General features: G+C 40.4%; 3 protein-coding genes across 4 annotated transcripts; 2 read left to right on the plus strand and 1 right to left on the minus strand.

The window, feature by feature from the left end:
- Positions 1 to 1,078: 1,078 nt before the first annotated feature.
- LOC309707776 (transcription factor JunB-like) lies at positions 1,079 to 4,254 on the plus strand. Of its 2 annotated transcripts, XM_082535292.1 has the most exons (2): positions 1,079 to 1,537; positions 1,798 to 4,254. In XM_082535292.1, exon 2 carries the CDS (start codon positions 1,836 to 1,838, stop codon positions 2,724 to 2,726), a length of 891 nt encoding a protein of 296 aa, XP_082391418.1. In that variant the 5' UTR covers positions 1,079 to 1,537; positions 1,798 to 1,835; the 3' UTR covers positions 2,727 to 4,254. The 2 variants fall into 2 exon arrangements, with proteins under 2 accessions (XP_082391418.1, XP_082391417.1); XM_082535291.1 differs by having other exon boundaries at positions 1,079 to 4,254.
- Positions 4,081 to 11,081, minus strand: prdx2 (peroxiredoxin 2). Its single transcript, XM_082535293.1, has 6 exons — positions 10,944 to 11,081; positions 9,898 to 10,018; positions 9,624 to 9,777; positions 7,490 to 7,612; positions 7,232 to 7,362; positions 4,081 to 4,476 (listed from the first exon to the last, which is right to left on the minus strand). The coding sequence occupies exons 2-6, from the start codon at positions 9,998 to 10,000 to the stop codon at positions 4,394 to 4,396; spliced, it is 594 nt and encodes a 197-aa protein (XP_082391419.1). The 5' UTR covers positions 10,001 to 10,018; positions 10,944 to 11,081; the 3' UTR covers positions 4,081 to 4,393.
- A 4,129-nt stretch (positions 11,082 to 15,210) lies between these two features.
- LOC309708227 (protein Wiz-like) lies at positions 15,211 to 23,379 on the plus strand. Its single transcript, XM_082536043.1, has 9 exons — positions 15,211 to 15,274; positions 15,799 to 15,892; positions 16,051 to 16,539; positions 17,142 to 17,951; positions 18,123 to 18,479; positions 20,083 to 20,297; positions 20,376 to 20,517; positions 20,616 to 20,775; positions 22,551 to 23,379. Exons 2-9 carry the CDS (start codon positions 15,880 to 15,882, stop codon positions 22,705 to 22,707), a joined length of 2,343 nt encoding a protein of 780 aa, XP_082392169.1. The 5' UTR covers positions 15,211 to 15,274; positions 15,799 to 15,879; the 3' UTR covers positions 22,708 to 23,379.
- Positions 23,380 to 24,861: the final 1,482 nt, after the last annotated feature.

Consider the following 24,861-nt stretch of genomic DNA (forward strand, 5'->3'; position numbering starts at 1 on the left):
TCCATTCTTGGAAATAAAAGTCAAAATATCTCACCTTGTGTTTTCTGTGCTTTCTACATTGAGTTTTCTTATTTAATCTGCCTTTTGTGATCAAATTACAGCACTAAAATGCTGAAGTAATTCTTTGAAACCACAAATGCAGACAAAATTGCTCAAATTGCCATCCAAAAGACCTGCAATTACCCAGCTATCACCCACATTTTCCTTACTCACATGGCGCAGCCTGGCAGAAGTCTCTAATATTATACAAGATACCGAAAAAAAAACGTTTTAAACGATTAAAGAATGCAGCTAGACTTCTTCTGGTTCCGCCATAACGGAAACACATGTACACTCATGATCAAAACAGAATGTGACCTAAGGACAAGTGTAAGCAGAAGACAGAAAAAACTGAAGAAAAAATATGGATGTGCGTGTGCGCATGGCCTTCTGGGTCGTGATTCAGAAGTCATTACCATACGGGGGAGACAAAGACGTCTTTCTATCAAACAGGTGTTGGGGGCACGTGACGTGTCTTTAGCCTGAAATACCTGAGAGGTTGTGTCATGTTTTCATGCTGCCATAGGAACACAGTAGGTTCAGAAGGCTACACTTACACTGTTAATTAAACATAAATAACACATGAGCAAGTAAACATGGTAAATTCAAAGTACCGAGCACTGAATTCAAGTTGGCTGACTATTATCTCCCTCAATCTTATGAGTATAAGCCTTAAAGGTTGTTTATTACATTTTTTTGCTTTTTTTAATGCACTAATAGTTTGCTCTGATTCACCGAACATGTCCTCCCTTGCCAGACACCCGTTAGGCTTCGTGCGTTTTTGAAGACATCTCGCCCAAGAGTTACCCATCCTCTCCCTGCCTGCGGGGTAAAGCGGGGCAGCGACGAACCTCCTCCCCTTCTCCTCCCACATCCCCCAGAGATGGAGCTGGAAGTGCGCCAGGATGGGATTGGCTTCCTGCTCCTGTCATTGAGGAACCGGTGCGCCAGGATAGCCAAATATGGACCGGCTGATATCAATTTGTAGCACATGACTCAGCACCAGATTATATATCTTCACTGGTGGGATTACTGTTAAGGATGAAAGGCAAAGTGGCAGCGGTTTAGGTGTCCGAACAGAGCTGGAAAGCGCTCGTTGCCGTTTGTGGTTGGCTTTGAGTCGCTTTTGGGCTGTTGGTAACATTTCAAGGGACTTGTTAAAAATGACTATGAGTGTGAATGCTTGAGGGAGCCTATTTTATGTGTTTATGCTTACCTGGACTCAGTTTCCCCCGCGCCGAATACGTCTTGTCGTGTTTACAGTCCGTTTTTCCTGGAAGCTGCGTCAAGTCAAGATCAGACGGAGACAATACAGAAACAGCCAATCAGAGCGTCTTCTGGAGGGCTTATATAAATACAGCAGAGCGCGTCAGCCGCCTGTCATTAACAAGGAAACACAAGTGGAGCGCACACTTGTAGAAGAACAGACTCTCCTTCTCACGAGTGGAATGAAAACATCTGAGTTAGTCACTGGACTCCGCTTTGATTCCAACTAAAGGTACAAATCGACGACTTGGTACAGTACAGTTCCACTATTTGGAAGTTTTGCTCTGTTTTGATAGCTTTGGTCTTCAGTATAATAATACAGCGGGACTTTTGTGCTGGAGATTGACTCATTTTGGGACACTGAAGCCTCGGTGTCCGAGCAACATCTTTTGCAGCGCACTCTTGTATTTGACTGTCTGATTTGAAATATGTCCACAATAATGGAACAGCCTTTTTATGACGACTCGTTTCTCTCTGCTTATGGCCATCCAGGCGCAGCCCTGCAGGACTACAAGCTGCTTAAGCAGAATATGAACTTGAACTTCTCCGATACATATCGGAACTCAAACTTCAAGTCACAGCACCTGCGCGCCGACAGTGATTTCTATCCAGCGGGGACGGCAGAAGTGGGCTCTCTGAAGCTCGCCTCTCCTGAATTAGAGCGACTGATCGTCCAGAGCAGCAACGGGGTCATCACTACGCCGACACCTGCTCAGTACCTGTACAACCGCGGGATCACGGAGGAGCAGGAGGGCTTTGCCGAAGGTTTTGTTAAAGCGTTGGACGACCTACACAAGATGAACCAGATGGCTCCTCCAAACGTGTCCATCGGCACAGGCGGGATTGGCTGCTCGGCTCCAGTCTCGGTGTTCGGCTCATCCATGCAACCGGAGCCGCTTGAGTATACAACCCTGAGCAGCTGCACCACGAACCCCAGCCTGACCTCTGCTGCCAGCTATCCCTCCACCACCATCAGCTACCTGCCTCATCACCAGTACCACCAGCATCCTCAAGCCGTTGCGCACGGATCACACCACTTCCAGCACTCACTGTCCGGGGCCGGCATCCACCCTCAGCGGTTCGGAGGGATGAAAGAGGAGCCCCAGACAGTCCCCGACATGCAGAGCAGCGACAACAGCTCTCCGCCCATGTCCCCTGTCGACATGGAGAATCAGGAGCGGGTAAAAGCGGAGCGCAAGCGGCTGAGGAACCGGCTCGCAGCCTCAAAGTGTCGGAGGCGCAAATTGGAGCGCATCGCCCGTCTCGAAGACAAGGTTAAAGTGTTGAAAAATGACAACGCTGGGCTGTCAAGCACGGCTTCTCTACTGCGGGAACAGGTGGCCCAACTCAAACAGAAAGTCATGACGCATGTGAGCAGTGGCTGCCAGCTCATGCTAGCACCCAAAGTAAAGTCTTATTGAAGAAATAATGCACTTATTAAAACACTGGACAGTACCTGGACTGACAACCCAACCTGGTCTTTATACGTTTTTAGTATGAAAACTGGATTATTGTGATTTCTGCCGTCTAAAGAAACATCACCCATACACAGAAATAATACAAGACTAAAACACTTAGGGCATTTTTGAATAAGTTTTTGAAAGTGTCGTCTTGGCGTTTCCTGTTTACATTTTCTTTAATTGCTATTTGTGATGCTTTTTATGTAAGTTATTTGTGTTAGAGTTAACCTCATGGACCATTCTTGTTGTTTTTTTGTTTTTTGACCTGTACAGTAAATATTTAAGTAAATGACATTATGAAATTAAGAAATGTGTTGCTTTGTTTTTGAGGTCGTGTATTTTTTAAGTGCCACTTCAAAAATTATTGTATTTCTCGTGAGCATTAAACCACACCGCTGTCTCTGATCAGCAGTGAAGTTTACAACACCAGAAGTTGGTTGACGTTGGAGACGTCCCAGCGTAGGATTTTTCCTTACTGACGCACAAGCGTCAGTCCATATATGGTGCATGTTGCTGTCAAACGTCACATCACGATAGGTTTCCGGGAACTCCCTCCCACATTGCCCGTCAGAAGGGCTGCGCGCTCCCCTTTACACCACAGTGTGTGTGTAATTGAAAAGGTTTGTCAATGAGTGGTTTATTCGCGTTAAGGGAGTTTCCCCATTCTGCTTTCATTTTCCCAAAACAAGCCGTGAGAACACTAGGTGAGGAAAAATGGTTAAAAAAAAAAGTTCCAGATAAACATGTTAGACTGATTACTGAGAGCTAGTTTGAGTTACAAGAATCGGCTCGCGTAAAACTGAGAAAATGTTCCAGTAAGCCGAGAACATTCGGTAAAACAAGCAGGATTGTGTACTGGAGCGTTGTTCTCTGAATTAGTAAATAAGACAAATGTTATCAGGAAATCGGAAATATTAAACAGTGAGATATCAAAAATGTTTGTGGAACTGTGAAATACAGGTTGTGGTTAGGACGGTCATATAATCACATCCAGTAATCTTTCCCAATGTGCTTCAGTACCATTTGGCAATAACAGGCTGTTGTGCTGAGTCAAACACAGCAACTCCAATATTAACCAACTCTTGGCAGCTTTGTGACGCACTCAGATCTTCTGCCAGGTACAGGAGCCAAGAATGATACACCACAATAAAAAACACAAATAAAAAGGTTTATTCCAAGAACTAAGTTATCAGTCACAAAGAAAAAGAGCCAAGAGTAGCTTTAGAAGAGTTCTGCCGCCACCTAGTGGTTGCAAGTGGACAGGCATTCACATTTTGATTTAAAAAAAAAAAAAAAAGCCACACACACTTGATCATAACTTTCCTCCATGTTTTAATAAAGATGGTAGCAAATTATTATCAACAGCCAGGAAACAAATTTCAGTGCTTTCTTTGAAAGCACAGGAACAACAAAACTATACTTTCAGTGATCAAGACGATGAGGTTACCCAAAAGTTTGTACACTGGACATGAAAGAAAAAAAAAACAAACATTTCCTCCCCCCTACATGAAGCTGAGGTGTGTTTTAACAGGTTAGTCTGGACGTGATGATACTGCTTTATAGGCATCCCTCTCATCTGAGGTCAAGTGCTATGTTGAAGAAAACAGCAGAGTAGGAGACGTTCACATTTACTGCTTGGAGAAGAATGCTTTGCTCTTCTCGACGTCGGGGACGATTGTGTCGCTCCCGGGTTTCCAGCCAGCAGGACACACTGCGTGAAGTGGCAGGAGGGACAAAGTTTACTTTAAGCTGACATTTATACACACTGAACTTGGTATAATCTAAAGGACAAAGTACATATGTGACTGGTTGGGAAACACAGGAAGGACTAAACCGCCAAATCTAGCCACAGCTTCGCAGTCAATTTTACCAATCAGCTATTTCCATTTTAAGTGTGTGATGTGCAGTTTAGAGCATCTGAAGTTACAGGTAAAATTAATGACATGTATTTGGGTTATTTTTATGACAAATGCATGATTACAGTTTTTGCTCGTTGCTTGAACACTATAAACCCATGCTTAGACTAAAGTAACACAACTTGAAGCTTTTGTTACCATACCTCAAACACCATACCCATACCTTAAACAAAAGTGCTGCTTTGCACTCTGGTTGCAATTATGCAACACACTTACTCCTTTATGCAACACACATGGTCCTGCATAGTACACTCTATTTTATACATAAGACACTTCGTTCAAAAATGAAATTTCAGGATGCCATTTGGAAAACACATGTATCCAAAATACAAAACACATTGGGTAATTGCAACCACTCAAATATACACCTGAAGGCACTTACTTGCAAAACTGAACACCAATTAGCCAACCACAAAAAGCCCTCAGTTTAGCCATTTCAAGAACTTTGCAAGCATGGATGGAGGGAGAGCAAGAGGAAGAGGAGGTCAAAGAGGCCATGCACGGACCCATATTTCTGATGATATAAGAGCAACTTTGGTGGACCATGTCATCAACCACGGCCTGACTATGAGGGAAGCTGGGCAGAGAGTCCACCCACATCTAAGCCGCTTCACAGTGGCATCTGTAATAAGAAAATTCCGACTAGAAAACAGGTCTGTCTTCATCTCACTGTCTTCTACTCTACTCAGATGGTTTTTATAGTACTGTTCTACAGTTACCATATCAAGTGTACAGGGTATTGCAGGGTGCTAATGCTCCTTTTGCAGCCAAAGTGGTAGTTTCTGTGAAACATACCATGATTACTTATATTGAAGTACAGTGTTGTACAGTGGATGATACAGTATATACAGTAAAGTACTGTAAGAAAAATAAGCAAACCGATGACAATATGTGGTTGTATTTCTCTAGAATGACTCGAAGACCTTCTGGGGGAGGACGCCAACGCCTGCTCACACAACGGCAGGAACTTGCCGTTGTGGACCTAGTGAGGGCAGACAATGCTATCCGTCTCCACCAGCTACGAAAGCAAATACTTGCAGACAGGCAAGTGTTCAACAACATAAACCATGTGAGCATCACCACCATCAGACGCATCTTGGGAAAACACAGCATCACCATGAAGCAGCTCTACAGAGTCCCATTTGAGAGGAACAGTGACAGGGTCAAAGGACTTCGAGCTGAATATGTACCATATCAGTACCACATGAATACATTCTGAGAGCTACACAGGTACCCGTGTGATGGGGTGAGGGTTCTGTATGTGTAGCACTGTAGTACAGTAATATGTTCTCTTTTTTTTTTTTTTTTTTTTTTTACAGAGAATCTTGGCCATGGATGGAGCTGCACAGCCTCATGAATTCATTTTCATTGATGAAGCTGGATTCGACCTGTGCAAAACAAGACGACGGGGTCGTAATGTAATTGGCCAAAGGGCAATTGTGCACGTTCCAGGGCAGCGCAGGGGAAATATCACATTGTGTGCCGCCATAAGCCTTCGAGGGCTTCTGCATCATCATGCAAAACTAGGTCCATACAATAGGCAACATATACTCACATTTCTAGATGCTCTCCATGATATAGTTGTACAGAACAGACCAGATCAGCCCAGGTTTGTGGTGATATGGGATAATGTCAGTTTCCATCGGGCTGCTCTGGTCCTGGTTCTCCAACCACAGTCAACTTGAAGTGGTATGCTTGCCCCCTTACTCACCATTTTTAAACCCTATAGAGGAATTTTTTTCGGCTTGGAGATGGCGTGTATATGACCGCCAACTACATGCCTGCATGCCTCTTCTGCAGGCAATGGAACAGGCCTGCGGCGACATTCAGGTGACAGCAATCCATGGATGGTTTTGACATGGAAGAGGATATTTTCCCCGGTGCCTAGCAGGAGGAGACATTGCTTGCGATGTTGATGAGGTCCTGTGGCCAGACCCCAACAGACGGCGGGATCCATGAGCCCACGTATGCACAATTGTCATGATTTTTTGTTTACAGTATAGTGTTTTTTCTATTACTGTATTATGGGTTTTTTGTTTTTGTTTTTTATTTTTGCTTTATCTGAATTCATGGTACTGCAATGTACAGTGCTGCAATGTACAATATTGAGTAGGCCTATTTGCTTTTTTGGTTGTTTGCAAATGTGTCTCCTGAAAATATGCCTTCTGAATGAACAATGGAAATCAAAGACTGCAGTGCTTTATATAAAGTAGACTAGTGTGTTCCCCCTGCTCTGTAAGTGTTTGCATATGATGCAAGTATGTGTCATTTTGTCAACAGAGTTACATTTTGACAAAGGAATGTCAGGTTTTGATAGCAGAGTTTAGGTTTTGAGAGTAGAGTTTCAATTTGGTGCAGATGTGAATGGTATATTTCCCAGTGTTGTGTCATGTTTACTTGTGTTTAGGGTTTTGGCACAATGAGCAAAGTTTTGCAAAATGTGTTCAGGCAACGGGCAAAAACTGTAATAAGTTATACCACTAAACCTGAGCACCAGTGTATGCTGAGTAAACACGGATGAACTGAGGGAAGGTACGGCAGTTTACTCACCCTCTCCATATTTGTCTGTGTGCTTGAAGGCTTGAACCAGGCGCAGAGTCTCGTCCACAGAACGACCCACAGGCAAGTCGTTAATGGTGATCTGCCTCAAGACACCCTTGTCGTCAATCACAAAGAGACCCCTGAAATTCACAAGATGTTGCAGTTTTTACAAATACTTTAAAGTATCAGTAGACCAAGCTGCTTTTTAACAATAACCAGTGGGTTTTTATTAAAATAATTTTATATTAAAAAGGGCATTTAACTGACCTGAATGAGATGCCCTCATCTTCCTTCAGCACACCATACTCTTTGGAGATTGACTTGCTGAGGTCCGATACCAGGGGGATTTTCATGTTACCCAGACCTCCCTGTTTTCTTGGTGTGTTGACCCTGAAGAGAGAGAGGGAAAAAAACCCCAAAAACAAACAAACATTTTTTTTTTATATTATTAACAAGTACAAAACACGTAATGTCCACAGGGAAGGTCTCCTGGTTGATAAACCTTGCGTTTGCCCCGCCACCCCTTCGACCTTGTAGTTCTCTGAAATGGGAGAGTCATTTAACACGCCGTTAGAGATAAGATACAGGCGGTGTCTGAGAGGATAACATATCAGTTGTTCAACTTTATGAGGACACACTGCATTCAGAGGTTCTCCACAATGCTTCAAAAGACAGTCTGACAAACACCAAGTAGCAAAATAATAATGTGGTGAAAACTCTCCTCATACTGCAGTTTTATGTAGTTTACAGATGTCCCACTTCTGGTCTCTGCTGCCTGTTGTGAGATTCAACACTCTGAGGTTAACTAAACCATCTTCAGCGAAGATACCACTTTCCTCTGCTACTGGTTAGCTTTGACCCTGAAATATCTTTCTAACCTTAACTAGCCAATCAAACAGAGTAGCACAGGGCCTAATAGAGCAGGCAAAGATGACGGTGAGGAGTCAGGTTGGGTTTAAATTCAATATCACCTAAAGTTTTGAAACGCAAATCAATATTTGTCAGTCTGCATATATCCACTTATGTAATATTAGTTGGCTACACCCATTCCTTACAGGTAGTAATACAGCTTTTCTTGCACGTGCTCTGGTTACGTGCCAGATTACCTATTGTAATTTTATCCTCTCTGGTATACGGCACAAACTTCTCCAGACTTCATCTTGTTCATGCAGCTGCTGTGTCATTACCAGAGCATGCGCCAACATATTACTCCCATCCTATAACAACTTCATTGGCTTTCTGTACAATGCCACATTATTTCAAGATTCTGCTTGTCTCCATAACCTCATACCTCATCTGTCTCTGATCTACATACGTTCCCATACTCAGTTCCTCCTCCTTCATTGCTCTCACCACCTGCTTCAGAACTTTCACCCAAATTGCTTCTCATTTTTAGAACTTGCCTGCACCACAGTCACAATATCGATTCTCCCCATCTTTAAAAGACGTTTTTATTAAAGCCTGTCCATTGTTGACTTTTTAAAAATCTATGACACATTGATTTTAATGTCTTGAAAGGCATCTACGGTATTAAATTCAATAAAATGATAAAGTGTCTGACAGACTGACAAAACTAATCGTTCAGTATATTTAATAGCAAATATGTTGTGTAGAATTTTAACTATGAGCTTTAGCAGTTAACTGTTGGTTATAATATATACTCATTTTGCTTCAGATTGAATAAGCTGTAAAACCTCCATTCATCAATCTCTTCTCATTGGAAAAAAAACAAACAAAAAACAAACCCCAAAAATATTATATACACTTATTTTAAAGTAATGAATCCGATCAGGTGAGTGAGGAAACATACCGACTGATCTTCCTAATCAAATATAATGCATTTAAACTTTAACACAACATTCCAAATGAAGACCTGTGCAGGTTGTGTAATGCCGCATGTCTTCTTATGCCTTCTAGAAGCTGCTGTATGCCGCCCTTATCAACACGTTGCAGATAAACTGGGCTGGGCACTCCTTCACAGCAGCCAAAATCCTTCACCCTTAACTGTCTAAACAGAAACGGCCAACCGAGGATAGTTTGATGGACCTTGTATAAACGTCTGATAAGTTCAGCCTAAGACGGCCTCGCTATAAAAACAGCAAGACAGACAAGTGCACAGAACAGCTTTCACTTAACTGTTTTGTTAAGTAGATTTTCAAATGCACATGTGAAGATTCACTAAGGTCACCTCTTCCCAGTTAGTTTAAAATTACAAGAGTCAGCAATACAGTTCACCTGCGAAGATAATCACTGTAATACAGGTAAAAAGTCTTTTGTTGAAGTTCTGCTTAATCCACCTGCTAACATGTGAGCAGTGTGGATGTTATTATTGGTAAAGAGCTCAGGAAGTAGTCAAATTCCCACAAATGCTCATTATGTTTCATTATCCGTGAGTTCTTACCATGCCAAGTGAGAGAAGTGAGAGTCCACGGAGCAGCCAATAACCTCACAGCCGATGTTGCGGAACTCCTCTACCCTGTCGCTGAAGGCCACAATTTCAGTGGGGCACACAAATGTGAAATCCAGGGGGTAGAAAAAGAAAACTACATATTTCCCTGCAGCACAACAGGAGGAAATAAAAACAATGTTAAGTATTAATTCTAGTCGAATAAGCTGTTAGTGTATAGGCTTATAAAAGCCAGAATGAGCCAATTAGAACAGATGTAGCTACAAACCTTTGTAGTCTGACAGCTGGATGTCCTTGAACTGTCCATCAACTACAGCTGTGGCTTTGAAGTTTGGGGCAGGGAAGCCAATCTTAGCGTTTCCAGCAGACATGGTGTTTGAGACAAATGACTGAAAGAGAAACAGCACAAACAGTTACCAGAAAACTCCTAATGCTTGCAGACCACCACAGATAAATTCAGCTGGGTGGTGCCTGAGATGAAGCTCTGATAAACAAAAAATATGAGATTTAGACTGGAAAAATAAAAATAAATGCGGTGAGGTTCAATCCAAGAGCCATGTTTTACAGCTCTTAGGAGGCCCAGAGGTTCAAAGACTTGGTAACTTAAGCAGACCCAGATAGTGTCACATGCAAGTCATGTTCAGCCTGCAGGGAACAATGGCCTATTAGCAAGGTTACATAACCATGATACGCACAAACCAACGGCAGGGTTCTCGCTGTGCCTATAAAGACTATTTCCGAGGATTATTGCGCGGTCAGTTACTTTGGATAGTTATTGCCTGTATGCAAAATTAATGTGCAAATAAACGATAAACTTGCAAATAAGATACGCTGTACTAAACAAATAGCAGTCGGTATTAATCCAAAGGCCTATGCTTTTCAGTGATGTATGAATAAATCTGGATTATTTCTCCCTCGTCACAATTTATACGAAAAAACGCTAACAATCGTCAAGGAACTGTGCTTGGTTTTAAAGAGATAAATGCACGTAATGGGTCAAAGTTCAGTCATAAAAGTTAAGCTTTTAATGTTTAAATTTCGTTTTCGAAATGAAACAGAAAAAGCTGTAGTAGAACAGAGCGGAGAGGAAGTGAGTAGTGCATTCTGCAAGCTGCAGCACAGGGACAAAGAAAGAAAACATGGCCAAACACTTCATGAAGGAGCCAGCCGCTCACCCGCCTGACAGGCTAGCTTAATGTTAGCTTTACGTACGAAACTGCTTTCTTTAGTTTCGGTTTGTTTCAGAGGAAATACAAAGTCGATTTTACAGACACGCTGTAAACTTCTGACTAATCCCATAAACATCCTACTCACCTGTCTTGACGTAAAGCGCGAAAGAAGTTGGAAGCAGAAGTCTGCAGGCTGCAAGAGAATAGAGGAGTCAAAGTGGAAAAGCGAGCGTGCGATAAGTACGCAGAGACGGCTGAGGCCACCCGGAAGTAAAAATCAATCCCTTCAGAGTAAAAGTGAAGATAAAAACGATTAAAAGTAAAGATTAGCTGTTTCTAAATATGTATATCTCTGATATAAGATCATATTTTCTAAGTACACCGTGTAAACACTGTCATATGAACAAAAATGCAGGGATGTCGTAGTGAGGGAAAAGTGTGACTGGCTTCTTGGGGCCCCAGTGTTAATGTCAGGGTCAATGACAATGTCAGTTTTATATATAGAGCTCAATTATTACTTGTAAATTCAATGTTCTTAAAATAAAGATAAAAACAAAAACGATGTATGTCTACGACACCTTAGGGCCGGAGTGTCAAGGCTTTGGAAAATGTGAAGATGGAAAAACATTTTGGTTTTTTAACTGTATTTTCACAAGTTTTACAGCTTTTTCTATTTCATGGCCATTTTTACTTGAGACATTAAATATAGATTTATGAATTATGAACTTTTAAAAAATATTCAATATAAATAACAAAGATCACAATGGTTTTTCAGCCTAACCACCAACCGGCAATACTGTTTTGATTAAAAAGTCCGAGAAACTAACAATAATTCAGACTTCTGGCTTGGATGAAAATAATCCATTTGTAAAACCAAAAACAAAAGTCCAAAACAATCCTTGTTTACAAGATTCACTTTACAAAGTAATCCAGTACCCTTTAGCAAGCTAGTTCTGGCACCTCTAGATTAAACTGATGTGCATGTATATGCGCATGTAAGTACATGTAATTTAGGAATTAAGAAAATGTTAAATATTTAAAATCATTTTTAGCTCCTTGGCTACCAAAATACTTTCTGTGTAGTCACATTTTTTTTTAATTGAATTAGATTTTTGTTTCCCTTTTTCTAATAAAACTTATTCATTTGAATTATAATGAAAGTCAGTGGAAGATGTCCTTGTAGCAACTATTCTATATTGTATTAATGGCTGCCTGATCCAAAAAGAACCCCTACCTTCTTCAAGGCCTCTAAAGAAGTGAGACAAATAAATCTAGTGTCGCTATGGTGGTGCCCAGTTTCTTTGTAAAAGTCTATAAAGAAGTAGTGGTTAAGTTAGACAAGTTAGTTGTAGGTAGGTAGGTAGGCAGGCAGGAAAGGAGGACCTTTAATCTCCAGGTCTCCTGGTTACATCTGTTTTCAAGGTGAATGAACCTTGGGCTTTTTTGTCCACTGTTCAACAGATTTCCCACGTGAGGGACTAATAAAGGTTATCTTATCTTGTCTTAACTGATAATCTGGTGGCTGACTCAGACTGTCCACAATGAACCTCATCTGGAAAAAGCATAAAGATTTGATTAAGTAGCGCTTATTCGCCTTCTGTGCAGAAGATATCTACTACAGCATATTCATTGTTCCCAGGAAAAAGCGGGAAACCACTGAGTTCTCTTACACATATCTAGAACTGTAAATAGGTTTTAATGTATCGAAGAGGTTGAAGTGAAGAACAATATCTCAAATCCACTGTTTTAAGTTCACTTTGCAAAGTGAAGCAGTTGCATATAAGGGCATTCATTATTCAAAACTTAAAAATGCAGTTTTCAGCTTTCTGTGCATATTTTTAACATTATTTGTTAGGTTAACCAGGTTGCATGTACCACATGGACTGCACACATGATCTTTGCACAACATCGGAGACATGGTGAGCCAGGCCAAAATCAATGAGCATGACTTGCAGTGGCTGTTGTCTGCAATCCAAAACCATAATATTTTGAGGGTTTATATGAGCATGGATGATTTTCAGGGTCTCGAGCAGGAACAACGCTGTGGTCAGCTGGAATCACACAAATGTGTTCTAACTAAACACATCTGTGCAAATTAGTATTTTTTTTTAAAGTTTGTATTTACACAGTGAAATAGGTAAAGATGGCAAACCTGATGTGAAACTGGGTGAGAGTCTCTCTTGCATATACACCTTCAGACTAAGATCAAGGAGCTCAAATTCAAGACAAATGAATCCTTCATGGAAGAATGATCTAGTCCCCCTTACAAAATCACAGGGCTTGAGATCACGGGCTTGTCTTCAATTTTTTTGATAGGAACCTCTGTGTTGGATACAGTGTGGACACACTTGACGACTTTTCCAAAGCTTCCTTCCCCGAGAAAGTTTTGCACCTCATTGCTGGAACTCAGTAGGTTTAATTGAGAGTCTGAGAAACAAACTGTTACAAAGAGCATGTCAAAGCCAACATATAATTATATTGTCAACACATAAATCCACATACACAAATTCCCCAGGGATTAATAAAGTTTTCAGATTCTGATACATAGATTGATAGAAACATACATTCTGATACATATATATGATTTCAATTTCATATGTCAAAATTATGTTAATTGCTTGCAGCAAACTGATCACACTTTGGCACTCTCAGTTTTCAACAGAAACATTACAAGATACTAAATCATGTTTCCATTTCTGATAGAATAGCCCGGAAATCACAAAGTTCTGTGTTTGTTGAGATGATTATCTGCCACAGAACCTAATCCTTATTTCATAACCATCTAGACTTGAGCTTTGTTCAGTATTATATTTTAGTTTTCCAGGTTTACTGTTCAAAAATGTTATTTTTTTGGCGTAACCTGATAGGCTAGTTGATGCCATGTTTGAAGACAAATGTTGAAACATGGATGAAAAAGATGACAGAAAAGTGTCTGTGTGGGTTTTCAGTTGCTGTGAGGACTGATGGCTTTTCTCAGTACTGTCTGTGATTCCATCACGTCACCCTGTTCTACATCTTTCAGGTCACATAATGTCCCCACTGGTCAGAATGGAGTTCTCCACCTTTTACACCAATTACAAAAAAGTACAAATACTGAATGTTTATTCAATTGTGAGACATACGCCTCAGATTTACCATTTTATTATTTTTTTAAAAAAGAAGAAATATATATTTTACATAACAGTTAGTAACCTTGTAACATTTAGGCAAAAATGACACGAAACATAAGTACAAAAGCCAAACTCTAGGCATGTTCATTTTAATTTACCTGAATGATTGACTGCATTCATATTATCAACCTAAAATTATCATCATTTAATTATGTGAACACAAAAACACATATTCTTTACAGATGTCAAGAGTATTACACCGTACTTCCCATCTTAACACTCAGTTTGAACACAGGCTATCTTGACTATATCTATATGCCACAATGGAGTTGTGGTTGTGCAGTTAGAAATGTTTTGGTTGTCTAGACTGTATTCTGAACAGCCACGTTACAAAACACCTAGCCTACCAAAAAATGTCTGATGTGTGCTGATGCTGATGAGAAATTCAAATTTTAAAAATAGACCTTAAATGTGATGCTAGCAACTTAACAGTCTGCAATTTACCGTCACAGACACACAAGTTTCTTCTCTTCTTGTGATACATTTGGGTCAAAACTAGTTTGATTTATTTCTTTAAATTCACTATACTGGAGAGTTTAAATAAATACATAAATACATTCAATCAAACTATAAAAAAAGTTGTGATATTAAAGTTAACCCTTTAACTTGCTAAATCTGCCTAAGAGGTGAAAGTTAAAGGGTTGAACACTTTGCAGAAATCGGATTCACCACTAGATGGTGACAAACATTGTGACATTCTAACTGAACTTAAAGGTACAGGCAACACCCTGCTAGCAACAAAGTGTCTGAAGACACTACTTAAAGTTGGTTCTTTGGTAAGCTGTCGTGTGTAGACACAACGCTGATTCATTGGTTGATTTAGGTCTCTTTTTGTGCTTTGATAATTTATAGGTCAATATCTGAAAATGGTCAGGTACAAAAACTAGTCTGACAATGAATGAAAAAGCAGCCAATGAACAAAGTAAATGAAACTTTGAAAGACCTCCAGAAAGGCTGGGGAACTATTTCTTAAGACCACTTTACCTGAAAGTTTAGCTGCTTATAAACAAAATGTAAAGAAATAAAGGGTAGCTCAAAATTCTTTCCAAGTACACTATGCATGTGGCATATTCAGCTTAAAAATGTTCAATCAAATCATAAGGGGAGGATTAAAATCACATTTTTATTCAAATATGTTCACATGTCTGTCAGTTTTGTATTGTATTTGTTTGACATGACAAATACCACCCATATAATTCAAAAGACATTATTCCACCACTTTTATTTTGGAAAAACATACAGCCAGGAATGTGTGGAACACTACTTCCGCTGAGCTTGTTACTATAAGGAAAACAGATGCACACAGGTAGTATTTTGGGTTTTTTGGCAAAATTTGCTATACTTTAAAGAGAGGATTTATGATTTGTTTCCATTTAAGGCTTTGGCATTTGTAGCTTGTCTTCTCTAAGCTTGAATAAGATTATTTTAAGGCTAGCACAACAGCTAAAGTTAGCATTATAGAGCAAAACAAAGGCTGTAACAGGGTTAGCCCGAGTTAGCTTAAAGTTACAATGTCTTTCAACTGCTTACAGATGGTTTTGTTAAAGTGTGTACAGTAACATTTATAGTAGATGAGTTTATTTAACTGTAAGCTGTGTTAAGAGATGCAGTCCGGTTTTCATCCACGGCTGTGAAGACGTTTGTGAACAGGGCTTTCTTCATGCTAGGTGTCAGTCGAATCGTGTTGTTTAAGCAGCTAGTTTGGATGTTTTTGTTATAAACTGTAGGATTTCAGGGAAATTGCATTGCACGTTTATTTAATGAGCTATAAAAATGACCTGCAAATTGTTGTCAACACTAATACAGCTCCTCTGCCTTTAAAAATTTCAGCTTTCATTCAGTATTAACAGGATCCAGTGGAAGACGACACTTTCATCTCTCAGAATAAACCAGCAGCATTTTTCAGCATCAATGGATTCACAAGGTAAAAAGACAAAGGATGCTTTTAGGTGAATTACCAAAAATTGCATTATTCCAGGTAATTGGGTTTAGAGTGTCATTTAGAGTCTGCTTGTGCGGTTTCTGCCCATTCTTGTTAATTTCATTTCACTGGTCATCATTAACTTCTAACTCCCCCCACAGCAACCCCACAGCCAGTAATGTGTGAAGTCTGTGGAACGTACTTTGAGACACGGCGAGGACTTTCCAGTCATGCCCGACTCCATCTGCGCCAGCTTGGTGTGACGTTGTCAGAAAGCAGCGGGGCTCCCATAGAGCTCCTCTACCAGATCATCCAGGAGAGAGATGGCTGCCTTCCAGATTTCAAATCAAACTCATCTGCACCTGGGCCAGTGCCTCAAAAAAATACAATGCAGCAGGAATCAAAGACCCCTTCAGAAGAAGAAGACGCTAATACCTCTTACAAGGCCGGGGTTAGACTCACGACAACCCCACAAAAGGTAGATCATCAGGGATCTCCAGCAAAACTGAATGAATCTTCAACAACTGTCCCCCCATCATCTCCTTCTCCTGTTAAGCCAGCTGAAGGCGGCAGCTCATCTTCCTCAGAGCATACAGCCCCAGCAAAGCCACTGTGGGCACCACGGGAAACTGACGCTCCTATCACGTTAGGTATGGCTGAACAGAGCTGTTTTCTTTAACATAATATAGAGATTTCTTTTACAAAATATCTAAACTTATACATAGAAGATGTGTGTGTCAGTGTATTTATCTGCAAAGACCGTGCCCTGTACTTTGAATCTCTTTCTTTCTTCTTATTTCAATGTGTTTCGGAGAATCCACAGATATGCAAACATAAGACAGGAACTTTACGCTTACAAACCTCTGTTTCCTGTAATCTATCTCCCAGTCCTTCTGCCCATGTGAGACTCACATTAATTATTCAAATTAATAGTCGTGATAGCAGGCTTCCAGGTTATCACCAACTCACTTCTCAAAAATGACAAACTGAAAATGATTCTCATTCTGTACTGAAATGAAACCAGGACACACAAACTGGGTAAACAAAAATTAAATATGATTGACTTACAACCTCAAGACGGTTGTAAGGGAAGCCATGCAAATGTTTTATAAGAAACATAAAATTTTGAAGGAGAGTAGCTGCAGGTGCAAGGCACAACTTAATAAAGGGTATTTAAATTTGTAATGTTGATCTTACATTAGTCTCCTGCTAACTTTGTATATTTCTCTCACCAATTTCCTCATTCTTTTAGCTTCAGACCCCCACGATGAGGTCTACGTTTGTGAACTTTGTGGCTGCTGGTATGAGACACGCAAGGGCTTGGCTAGTCATGCTCGGGCACATTTGCGGCAGATTGGAATCTCTGACAGTGACATCAAGGGTAGTCCTATTGATCTTCTTTATCAGGTCATGGAAGAGGAGGACCTCAAGCCTATTGATTTAGAGAAAAATGAAGAGTTTACTTCAAATAGTCCACCTAGAACTTCATCCAAACGCCTTTCTACTCCACCCGAGTCATCCTCGAGCAAACGGCCTAAAGTATCTGAGGAGTGCATCTGCATTCTCTGCGGGGAGGAATTTGAGAATAGAAAAGGCCTGGCAAGCCATGCACGCTCTCACCTGCGTCACATAGGGATGAGTGAGTTAGTGGGGAAAAACTCCGCAATCAATGCCGTTGAGGATCTGGTATCCAGTGGCATGCTAGAAGCTGTACACCCCCCCAAAACAAACAATACAGCCAGCTCATCTGCAGCACCATCTCCAGCCCCACCCTCTCCTGCAACTCAGTCTTCAGGTCCAAGCCAGTCTTGGACCTCTCTTTCCTCTACACCCCTGTCTACAACCCCTGAAAAGGTCTCTCAGGCTTCTCACCCTCCCGTTTACAGGGCACCAAAAGCTAAGAAAGGTTTTCGGCTAGCAGTGGACCCCCTTCATAGAAAACCCAAGCCTGAGCCTATAGAGACGGAGGTTTCTGTTCAGCTGAAGACATCCACCAATGAGAGCAGCTCCCCTGTGCAGAATTTGTCTGCTGGTGCCATTTCTGCAAAACCTTCTGAGTCAGGTAAAGCAAAAAACGTTTAATCAAGTGCTTTATGTTTGGTACCATGTTATACTATAACAGGCTTAATTTGTTATTTTCTTAATCACACTCTTTGCTTTAGCATTTTTCCATCTGTTTGTGTGTGTACAGTGAGATCAGATGTATAAAGTTGTAATATATAATTTTCCCCAGCTTGTACAGATGTGCAGTCCCCACCAACAGTCCTTTGTGATTTCTGTGGCCAGCTATTTGACACCCGCAAAGCCCTGTCTTGCCACGCCCGTGCCCATCTACGGCAGCTCGGTCTCTCTTGGTCTATTAAAACATCACCAATTGATCTTCTAAAACAAGTCATGATGCATGGTGAAGAAGGCAGGAAAGAGTTGGGGCCCAGTGGGTCTGCAGCATTGGGCAAAGTCTCATGGGGTTCTCAAAGCTCCAGAAGGTCCCTAGACAGCCTCACATCTGGGGAGACAGCTTCGAACTCGCCTCTTGATTATTCCATGAAAGAGAAATCACCATCTAGCAAGGGTGGAGTCATACACCTTGGTAAGTAAAGTTTGTTACTTTACTTACCAATATTTTGTCATTTGTTATCATAGCATTTTTCCCAGACGCTTTAGTGAATTATTGAAATGATCTAATTATTGAAACTTTTTGGTGAAACTATTTCCTTGTGTCACTTTTATGTACTCAACATTTGAATAGTGTATAGTGTTGGCCTATTACTGCTTTCAAATATGAAGTGTGGTTAGAATAATGTCCTGACTGGACCCTTACTTGGGGACTATAGACTCTTAAATTGACAGAAAGAACAGTGCTCTTAACTTCCAGAAAAAAGTAGAAAAGCGTATTTTAACTAAGTACAGAACTTAACCACCTACATAAAAGGAAACGTTTTGGGTGTTTACTGATCTGGAGCATTGAGATCAGACTGTACAGACCTAAGTTAACGATAAAAGATAAAGTTGATAACAGTAAAGTTAGAAAGCAAAAACAAGTATGGCTTGTTTGGAAGGTTCATCAGGAGAAAGGCTCTTCTTTCTTAAAAGAACATAATGGGGTTGGGCGATTGGACAAATATATCGACTATTGATAGTTTTTACAAGGGCGATTTATTTCTTTATTTCCCCATGAGTAAGTTTGTTAATAATGATGGAGCTAATTGAGGCAGTCAACAAAAAATAAATAGATAAATAATAACGCTGTTTTAACAGCACCCTCTTTCATCTGCGAACAAATGCACCCTTCTCAGAGTGCGCCCAAATGCTTGTTGATGGAGCTGCAGAAGCTGGTGATAGCCCAGCATACTCAGCCAGATGGTAGACACGTACATGCTCTAGCAAGTTAGTAGTGTACTTTGCTCGCATTATATGTCTGCACAGGTGGCACACCCCTTTGGTTACATCCATAGGTTTACCTCTTTCGTCTGGTTTAAAGCCAAAGAAATCCCAAATTTTGCACCGTCATCACGACTAACGCAATTACAAATGAACCCATCTGGAGCGCAGACTGAGTCAAAATCCCTGAAATGTCTCTGTCAACGCATTTTGGGCAGTTTGTCAAAAGTTTGTTCATTCTGCGCTTCAGATGGGTTGAGCGCATTAAAAATTGTAACCGCATTAATCGTAATGACTGCGTTAGCGCTGCATTAACTCTGACAGCCCTAATTTTTTTTTGTAAATTAGTTCGTCCATGTTTGGACTTCTTCTGTGTTGTAAACATGCAACTCAGTCCATGTGTGATTACATTGTTCCGCCCATCAAAAAGTCTGTGCATGCGCGACTATATCGCCCATCGTCGATTATTGGACTGACAATTGTCAGTTGGAAACTTAGCTTTGCATCGTTGCATCCGAACAAATCACAAGACTTCTGGAACAATGCCCTCCTCTTTCCTCTGAAATGTGAACTCCTCTGCATACCAGAGTATTCTAGAGTCAAATGTGAAGCCTCCCCATGAGCTAAAGCTTGGCCAAAATTGGCTCATGCAACAGGACAATAATCCCAAGCACAACAGTTAGTCTCCAAGAGAGTGCCTGAAAGATAAAATAAGTAGGGTATCGCGATGGCTCAGATATATTTCACACCTCAACTTGATTGAAATAGTGTGGCAGCAGAAGTTTACATGTGTGCCATCTCGTTTGTGTCAGACACATCCTGTGAGCTTTGTGGGTTCGACTTTGAGAACCGTAAGGCCTTGGCCAGTCACGCGAGGGCCCACCTCCGACAGCTGGGCATCATCGAATGGAAGGCAGATGGAGCGACTTCACCAATTGAACTCCTTAGTGAGCTGATCAGGAGAGATCCGGCCAAGGTGTCGGAAATTACCAAGCGTTATCGCATGGGAGACCTTTACATCAAGAAGGTTGGCTGTGCTCTGAGATATTCAGATAAACATCAGTGTATTACATTCATTCTAATTTACTGTAATTTTCTTTTTCAGTCCCACAAAACTCCTACATCCCCATCGCCATCCACAGAATCTGAGTGTGTGGCTGGCGGTAGTCTGAAGTCTTCCATGCAGCGCTATGAATACAAAGTAAACAGGAAGGACTACAGCAACCACAGCGTGCGCTCCTCAAGAGGTGAAGTAACGGGACTAAAGGGCTGTGGAAGATAGCTGGATACAGATGCAGTGTAATAGATTAAAAAGCAATACTAAAACTTCTCTGTGGGATTTCAGGGGTGCATTCACAAAAGCACGGGGCCTCTGCAGGTAGAGAAAATCAGAACGGCAACTCCCAGCAACCACCGCGGTCTGGCAATATCCCTGCTCTGGTGCCAAAGCCCCCACTAACTCCACTGGTCAAACTGGTGGGTAAAATGTATTCCCTCAAGTGCAGGTGAGTCTCTATTTGACAGCTGTAGAAATGCTTTATAAAATTTTAGGTTGTCTAAATCTTAAATTTGATGGAGAGGTAAGCTACATTTGAACAATATTTAAACATATTGTCAAAATGTCTGAATGTCAGATGCATTATTATACATTTACTAACCCCTTAATGAGATACACCTTTGTTCTACTGGATTGGATTGGATTCCTTTTGCCTTTCCAGTGGCACACATTCATCTCCGATGGAATCATTCTTTAGACATTTTTGTCCAATGTGACATGATGTCAATCTCCTGTGTCAACACATCCCTGTTGGATTGAGATCTGGTGACTGTGGAGGCCATTTGATTACAATGAAATCATTGTCATGCTCAAGAATTCAGTTTGAGAGGACTTTAGCTTTAAAACATGGAGTATTATCCAGCTGGAAGCAGGCATCACAACAAAGATAGGGAGCAGCAATACCCAAATAGGCTGTGGCATTTAAATGATGCTAATTTGGAACCAAGAAAATACACTACACTGTATTCACTTACCCATCCAAATAATTGAATTTAAGTGCTCAGTCAGTTCCATGGACACGTGTATAAAATCAAGCATCTGGGCATGCAGACTGCTTCTACAAACATTTGGCAAAGAATTGGTCGCTCTCAAGAGCCCAGTGAATTCCAGCATGGTATCGTAATAGGATACCACCAAATCCAGTTGTAAAACTTCCTCCCTTCTAAATATTTCCACAGTCTACAGTGGTGTTATAACAACGCATTAAGCATTCCAGTGAAAGGAACTCATAATGCTTCAGCATACCAAGACATTTTGGACAATTTCATGCTCCCAACTTTGTGGGAACAGTTTGGGGATAGCCCCTTCCTGTTCCAACATAACTGCACACCAGTGCATGAACCAAAGTGCATAAAGACGTGGATGAGCGATTTTGGTCTGGAAGAACTTGACTGGCCTGCACAGAGTCCTGAACTCAGCCTGACAGAACACCTTTGGGGTGAATTGGATAGGAGACTGTGAGCCAGGTCTTCTCGTCCAACATCAGTGTCTAATCTTATAAATGTGCTTCTGGAATATTGTTCAGAAATTCCCATAAACACTCAAACTTTGTGGAAAGCCTTCCTAGAAGAGTTGAAGCAAAAAAATTATCCAAAAAAAAATCACGTTAAAGCCTCTGGATTAAGAATGGGATGTCACTTGGACTCATATGCATGTGGAGGCAGACAAGCAAATTCTTTAAGCACTGTAGTGTGTCTCACACCACCATCACCTCGAACCATCGATACTGAATGGATCATTTTTCTAATAATTAGTTATCCAATTTTGGCGAGCCTGTGTGAACTGTAGCTTCAGTTTCCTGTTCGTTGCTGGAAAAGCGTTGCACCCGCTGTGGTCTTCTGCTGCAACTCATCTGCTTCAAGGTTAAACATGTTGTGCATTTGGAGAGGTTCAAATGCAGTGAGTTACTGTTGCCTTCTCATCAGCTCAAAGCAGTCTGGCCATTTTTCTCTGGTCTCTGGCAGCCCATTGGATATTTTCTGCATAAATGCTGTTTGTGCTGGTAGAACAGCACACATACCACACTTCAACTTCAGCAGGTTGTGTTGACCATGTCGACATGGTTAAATGCACTGGCCTAATGAGGAGCTGTACAAGTGTCTCGAATGAAGTGGCCAGTGAGTGTAGACTGAGTTAATATCAATGTTTGTTTTTGTGGGGGGGGGGGTTCTTTTTCAGCTTCATATGATGCAGTTAATAAAACTTCTCTATCCTGCTGTTCAGGTTCTGTGAGGAAGTATTTCATGGACCTCTGTCTGTTCAGGAGCAGTGGATCACACACCTGCAGAAACACATTCTGTCGCTGGGCTATAAAGACAAAGTGTCTCCTCCCGCTACACCTGTGACAACTCCAGCGCTGGTCCATCCAGTAGCTGTCTAGACATGTATTTATTCAGTTTTTCTTCTCAGTCTTTTAAATGTCAAAGTGCAAGAAGTTGTGTTATCCTAATGTCTACTTGATGTCAGCAAATTGTCAAAAAATTAGTTCCTTCCTTGTCCTAAAGAGGGCAACCATGAGCCATATGAGAAACACAGCACAACCTAATACACTCAGGTTAAATCCATTAGATATCATAGATCAAAGTAATGTGGATGTGGGTTTTTTTTGACAGAGCTTTTCTACGTGGGCTCTAAAATTTCTTCCATTTGAACAGATGTTAAATGTATTTTAATGGTATTCAGCCTTTGATGTTAAGAAACTAGAGAGACTGACATGAATTTCACTTTTTTTTCTTTTTTTTACAGTGTGTGTAAACTGCTGTGGTGGTCATTTCATTTCAAAATAGCTTTTTTCTTTTAATTACCTTTGAACTTTGTTTTATACATAAATGTTTACGGCATTTTACCTTAAATATGTAGGGCCAATGTTTTTCATTGTGTGTTCTGTACACAACAACACTGTTACCACAAAGCTTAATGCCATTGTTGTAGAAGGTAGTTAAGTGTTTCCATTCTTTTTCTTTACAAAATGCAAAACAAGCTGACAGTGGATGGAGATTTTACATTTTTTTTAACACTTGTATAAAATAAATTATATCTTGTATATAATTAATATCGTGTGTGATATGCTTTTTTCTAATCTCTATAGGAATGAACTTCAGGAACATTGACTTAACCAGATATTCTGAATGGTATTTCCTCCGTTTCCAATACTACAGCAAGAAAAGTGAATATATTTTAAAATTAGGATTTAGCATTTAATCCATACTCTAAACCAGGGATCACCAACCTTTCAATTGAAACAGCCATTTGTGCGCAAACCAAAAACATTTGAACCATATGAGTGTCTCACGGCACATAGTCATTATTTTCTACTTTAACTTTGCACTTTTCATTATAATAATATTTTCTGGGGTTTTTTTTTTTTTGTTGTTGTTGTTGTATTTATGAACTTTTAAAAGTAACATAAATGGCTTACTCATTTTTATTACCAACACAAAAAACTGTAAAGCTGTAGAAGTTACTTTTTCATACTTTTTTTGTATGATATAAAACATAAACCGCCTGAGAGTTTTAAAAAAAAAAAACGTTTCAGTTTTAACTCTAAAAGTTCAGCAGGTTTTGCTGTAAAGGATCACACAAATATATCCCCACACAATTTTCCTACTGCAACTTTTATTTATTTATTTATTTATTTCAATTTTTGATTTGGAGAGAAATCCCAAAGCCCAGTACTGAGGCTTATCAAAAGTAAGAGTATAAGAAACTATACCTCATAAAATATTCTTTTGTTTTAATTGGTTGTGTAAGCTAAAAATTTTAACTTTTGGACTGGAATAATTTAATCCCTTTCTATCATGTTGTCCCAAAAACTCTTTGAAAAGTCTTCTGTAGATCCAAAATGAAGCAGATTTTATACAGTGGCCTTTAAAATCCAGAATTGATTGATTTAGAAATTACTGCCATGTGCAAAAGTGACAGTCAGAGTCTCATGCTGTGAGATCCCTTTTCTCTTGAACTGGCTTCTTGTTTGGGTTCAGCCACCTTCTCTACTTTTGAGATTGAGCTTCAAACGTTCCTTTTTGATAATACCTAGAGTTCTCTCACAAACTCAGGCTGCTGGGTAATTCCCCGTGATGCTTCTTCTCCATTCCCCTCATTCCCTGTGCTTTCATAAGCCACTACTGCACGCGATTAATGTTTTCTTTTTTCTCTCACATAGTTTGCACTTGGTTCTGTGTTGTTATCTCTTTTTTTTTTTGTCTCTTTCAGTTAGCATAGAAAGATGCTGCCAGTTTCTGGACCAAGAAAGGCCTTTTTTAGAGCCATGTGATTGCTCATAGAGGATGGTTGACTCACTGGATTTCTATCTATGACTTTGTGGTTTCTTTACATTATAATATAAAGTGCCTTGAGATCACTTGTGATGTGGTGATATATCACTGCTTCTCCTCCGTTTTGCACCCCACTTTCCTTTTGTTGTGTTAGCTTGCCGGTATTGATGGTTATTTAAAAGAGCTGTTTGGGAACTCACTTCAGCTGATTTTGCTTTATCTACTAATTAATCACATCTTTGTTTAATGATAATTTTCAA

This window comes from Aulonocara stuartgranti, assembly GCF_965226115.1.
Source record: "Aulonocara stuartgranti genome assembly, chromosome: 6".
NCBI lineage: Eukaryota > Metazoa > Chordata > Actinopteri > Cichliformes > Cichlidae > Aulonocara > Aulonocara stuartgranti.